The sequence below is a fragment of the Pistacia vera genome, unplaced genomic scaffold (genome assembly GCF_008641045.1).
Source record: "Pistacia vera cultivar Batoury unplaced genomic scaffold, PisVer_v2 Contig1103, whole genome shotgun sequence".
NCBI classification, from domain to species: Eukaryota; Viridiplantae; Streptophyta; class Magnoliopsida; order Sapindales; family Anacardiaceae; genus Pistacia; species Pistacia vera.
The window spans coordinates 1-4,909 of record NW_022195142.1 but is presented as its reverse complement, the minus strand read 5'-3'; the positions used below and the strand labels follow the sequence as shown (position 1 = coordinate 4,909).

Genomic DNA, 4,909 nt, shown 5'->3' with positions numbered 1-4,909 from the left:
AATTTTATATTTCGACCAATTATCGGTCGATTCTAGTATTGTTACGATCCCACACCACTACCATTCTCTTCCTCGATTATCACTCACCAAAACTCTTCAAACCTTGTTCTTGTTGACTCTGCCAATCGTAAAAAATCGAGCGATTTATGGAACACACAATCGCCTCTCACAAGTCATATTTCGACCACCAAAATCCAACCTACCACAACCAAAAGACTCACCGGCATCCCCTCTTCAAAAGCCCCAACAATCTTGATCAATTTTGCTCTCCGCTCACAGCTGAATCAGAAAGTATATTCTAGTTAATAAACAAAAATATAAACTATGGGTAGTAAATTGGTATTTTGGAACTTTTTGGGTAGGAAAGTGTGATGGAGGCAAACCTTGGGTGGGAAAAGGTAGTTTACTCTTATAGCGACTACCCATTCCATTTCTTTCATGTCCAAGTAGTAGCTTTCAGATGGCGTTAGCCATTTTTAAATTATGATTGCAAGGAGCAACTGATGTGAGATGATGCATAAAGCAAAGTTTTTCATAAAAGTGATGAATAGATATAAGTGTGACAAATTAAAGTAGATAGTTGAAATGGATAAGTAGATAGTGAGAATAGCAAATGAAATTGGTTGGAGAAAATATCAGAATTGGAATCCACCTTCTAATATATGTTTACTCATCATTTGATACAACAACAAAGAAGAATTTTAAGTCAAATACTTTATCATTTCTTATGGTACAAGCTAAAATTCAATTTAGATTTTGGGGCAACCATAAATGATGTGTACCCATCATTTCTAACCACTAAAATTTTTAGTGCTTTTTATTTTCAATCGAAATTAATATATATATATATATATATATATATATATAGAGTAAAACAATAGTATTTGATGTAATCCCAAGGGATTGGTTTACCGATAAAAAAAGTTTGCTTAATTATTTGAATTCTTGGGTTTAAACCTTGAGGTCATCTACTACAATAATATTGTGACTTATTTGGTTCTTTGAATTTATAGGGTGTTTAATGGATCTCGAAGATTAGTTGAGGTATGTGTAAATTGACTCGAACATCTCGGTTACGAAGAGAAAAAAAAAATGGTAACGATCTAACTGTTTCAAAACAAAGTAGTTCAAAACATAGTTTTTTGCTGGCTTATTCCAATTAACACTAGTTATAAGTAAATTAAAAAGTGCTATTGGAGACTAAAAAGCACTTCCCACTCGGTATTTAAGTGTTCCAAGTAGTAATAAAATCACATATTAATAAGTAGTTTAAATTTATAAAAGCATAATTGAATATGAAAAGCAATTTGTAAGAAGCAGAAATGAAGTGGAGAAGCGAGTTAATGTGAGAAAAAAATGGGCAAAGAAATGATGGAAGTAGACAAAACTGCAAAAGAAACTGAAGCACTACAGAAAACAAAAAACAAAAGAGAGACCTTATCTCCACCACCCATCTGTTGTTTTTTTTTTTTGAAAATAAAAATGAAGAAACTGAAAAACGTCTCTGGAAAATTGCCTCTCTTTTTTCTGGGGTTGTGTCTGGAGAGTGCCATAATTGTTTTGACTGACCTCCCTGAAAAAACTGTTTTCTAGAAAACAAAAGTGTTTTTGTTTGTTTTCAGAGACAAGGGCAAAGAGAGGGGAACATTTTCTGATTCTTCCTTATCTGTCCTGCTACTCCACAACAAAATTGTTTTGGCCCTTGAACAGTTTTTGTCTTCTGGGTTTTTAATTCGTGTCAGAATTCCCGGCTATTTTTACGGCTGCAACGCAGATTGGGTCCAACTGACACATACACTGACAATAATAATAACAATAGGATTGTATTTGCTTTTTTGTCATTTGCATTCATACGTTACAAACCCAACACCATTTTCATCATCTTCATTCTTCAAACTAAGTAATAATAATCAACCATCTTGCTTTATGCTTTCTGCAATATCTATGTGTAACTCATGTTGCATAAGGAAAAAAAGATATACTTTTATCTCCATGCATTTCTTATAAGCCAAACCAAAGGGCATGGTTCTTTCTTTTATTTAATTAAGCTGGTTTTCTGTGAAGTTTGGTTGCTCAAATGAGATCCATGAGAGTGAGATATATAGGTTACTTCTGACTTTCTTGAGGGTTACTCTGAATTATATATTTAATTTGGCATATTTAGAAGAGTTTAAACTTTTTAACTTATAGAAAAGAAAAAAGTTGGTATGCTTTTTTGAGAAAATAATAGAAAAAAGATAAAGATAGGAGTTGATAAGTGGGTGGCTTTCTTGTTTGCCGTTTTGGTAAATAGTCATGATTCATGAAACTGATATAAGTGGGCAGGATTCCTGGCTGGAATTAAGATCAAATTCCCATGAAAAGTGATGATTATGGCAATTAGAAAGAAAGAAAGAGACTAATAAAAGAGCCCAATCAATTAGAAGTGGAAATTTAAAAGCTTTCCTTGAAACAGGAACCGTTTTTGTACAAGACTATAGTCCCTATGCATCATAAACAACAGTTAAAAAAAAGAAAAAAGAAAAACATTAAAGACATGGGGTTAACCTAAAAAGGATGCTTAACATTTTCCTAAGATGATCACGAAAACAGTTCTTGTGAACCTCCATGAAAAGCTAATACTAAAGATTCAAAGAGTAGTCTTGCCATTGATTTCTTCAATTCTTGTAGTTGCTCTGTTGTTCCATTGCTTGAGACCAGGAACCCACTTGGGACATTTGGGACTGAAGTAGCTTGAAACAACCCTTGAGTTCAAAAGCTCAACAATGGGTGCAAATTTCACACACCTTGGGGTCTTGTACTGGTTTATTGATGCACCTAAACTAATGGCATAGTCCATGAGCTTATCAAAAGTCCCTAGCTCAACAATCTTTATCTCAAGAGGTCCAATTGACTTATCTGACACACGGCCTTGGCGGTATACACTGTTGAGTGACTCTTCAATTGTTAAGCAACAATCCTCAAAGACTGAGGGAGGAATTGGGGTTGTCCCATTGAGGGTAATTTCCCAATATAACACATAATGACCAGGGATTGTTGTGGTATCTGCATAGCTTGTGTACTCAGCAAGAGTTGCATCAAAGGGCATCAAATGGTTCACTGCATTCTTGACAGCGTTTTGCAGCTCAACCTCATCAGTTTTATCTGAATCAATGCTCAGCACCACATTTTTCCTGCATATGAAGTTGAATTGTGGTGCGTTGTTCTTAAATCCAGCCACTCTCAGCACATCACCAACTCTATAGCGATAAAGTCCTGAAAAAAGTGAAATTAAACAATTGAGTATAAGCATGTAACATTAGTAACAATAAGTTGCAAAATATATTATGAAACAATTTAAGTTACCTGCATAAGTGGTGACTACAAGCTCGTATTCTTGGCCAAGCTTGACATCAACAAGCTCCACCAAGTCTTTTTGCTCCTTCTCATTGAGTGATTTGGGCATGGAAATAGAGTTAGTGACACCATTGTTTCTATGAACCGGCAAGAACTCAAAATAGGCCATTGTTGGTATAAGGGTGTAGGAAACTTCACTTGGTTTACAAAGAGGGTTAAGGTTGAGACCAAAATAGCACTCGGAGGAGGCATACATGGTGCAAACAAGAGGGAGACCATTGCTATAGTAATCAAGAGTTGGGATGTACTGTGACATGGTCCCAGTCACAATAACATCCACATACTTAGTGTTGGGCCATAACCTTGTTATGATCCCTTGCCAGGAAACCTTACTGCACTCATTTTCAATAAAATCAGCAAGTTTTGGGTCTGGTTTAAGGATCTTCGTGACTGCTTCACGGACAGATGGGTCAGTGATCTGGGGGTCAATGGTGCCAGTTCTAATATCATTAGCCAAAAGAGGCCAATGTTTTTCAAGAAATCTGATCGCCCTAATGAACCCAGAGGCAAAAACAGCACCAACTCTAAGGACTTCTTTGTTCTGGCAAAGGCCACAAAGCAGTTGAGAGTACATACTTTGGTAGGAATCTGGGCACAAAATGGTTTCATTTGGGCTAGTGTAGTTTGTCGAAGGGTCAAAAGGCCTGTTTATGAAATGAGAGCTTTTGTAGTAGCTCGTTAAAACTGGGCGAGCCACAAGGCCACCGGGAGTCTTGGCCTCAGATTTTATAAACAAAAAGTACATTCCTTTGCCTTCGTCTAAACCAGGAACATACTGGCTCATTACAGGCATCAATAAGCTATAAAGTAGAGACCTCCTCTCTAGCTCTTCTTCAATTGTTGGCATCAACTTTCTCTCCCCTCCTGATGTCCCAGAGCTACAAAAAGAACCCATCAAACCAAAACTCCCAAAAAGGAGAAAAATTTGAAGTTAAAAGATGTAAAAGCTCAGTGATTTACCTTGTCAAAAACTCAGAAATGGGCTTAGAACAGAGAATTGGAGAGGTATCTCCATTGGCAATACGATTGATATCATTCTGGATATCTTCATAAGTGATGACTGGCATGACTTTCTTAAAAGTGTCTCTATCAGTGTGACCATTAAGGCCATGTCTATGCAAATACTCAACATGGGCATTGCGAAAGAGGATCTCTCCAAGAACCTTCTTCTGAACCTCATCAGCGTTTGTTGTAACATTTTCAATGAACTCAAGGCTCTTCTTGTTCTTCTCTACAAGATTGTAATCTGAGTTCTTTGGTGCCTCAGGCATGGTGTGTTCAGACCAAAGAAAGAGATTGTTTAGAGAAGAAAACTGGAGAAATGTGTGTGGTTTTAACACTTGAGAAAGAGGATTGATTGATTGATTGTTTGGATTTTGGCTTTGGTCTTGGTGTGAGGTAAAATGAAAGAGAATTGGCCTGCTATATATAGAGGGAAAATTGAAGGTGGCTATTACAGCTCTAGAGGACATTTTTGTACTTTCCTTATTACCATTTCTTTCTTTTTTATTTT

At 36.4% G+C, this 4,909-nt stretch overlaps 1 protein-coding gene across 1 annotated transcript; it reads right to left on the bottom strand.

Annotated features, from left to right (window-relative positions):
- Positions 1–2,406: 2,406 nt before the first annotated feature.
- Positions 2,407–4,761, bottom strand: LOC116139743 (indole-3-acetic acid-amido synthetase GH3.6-like). Its single transcript, XM_031425411.1, has 3 exons — positions 4,357–4,761; positions 3,346–4,274; positions 2,407–3,255 (listed from the first exon to the last, which is right to left on the bottom strand). The coding sequence occupies exons 1-3, from the start codon at positions 4,665–4,667 to the stop codon at positions 2,630–2,632; spliced, it is 1,866 nt and encodes a 621-aa protein (XP_031281271.1). The 5' UTR covers positions 4,668–4,761; the 3' UTR covers positions 2,407–2,629.
- Positions 4,762–4,909: the final 148 nt, after the last annotated feature.

Bases quoted from the DNA above. Each gene is read 5' to 3' on its own strand.
- LOC116139743 (XM_031425411.1), bottom strand. From the start codon at position 4,667: ATGCCTGAGGCACCAAAGAACTCAGATTACAATCTTGTAGAGAAGAAC. The intron at 4,275-4,356 runs GTAAATCACTGA...TTCTTTTTGTAG, and splicing joins ATTTCTGAGTTTTTGACAAG to CTCTGGGACATCAGGAGGGG. The intron at 3,256-3,345 runs GTAACTTAAATT...CACTTTTTTCAG, and splicing joins TGTAGTCACCACTTATGCAG to GACTTTATCGCTATAGAGTT.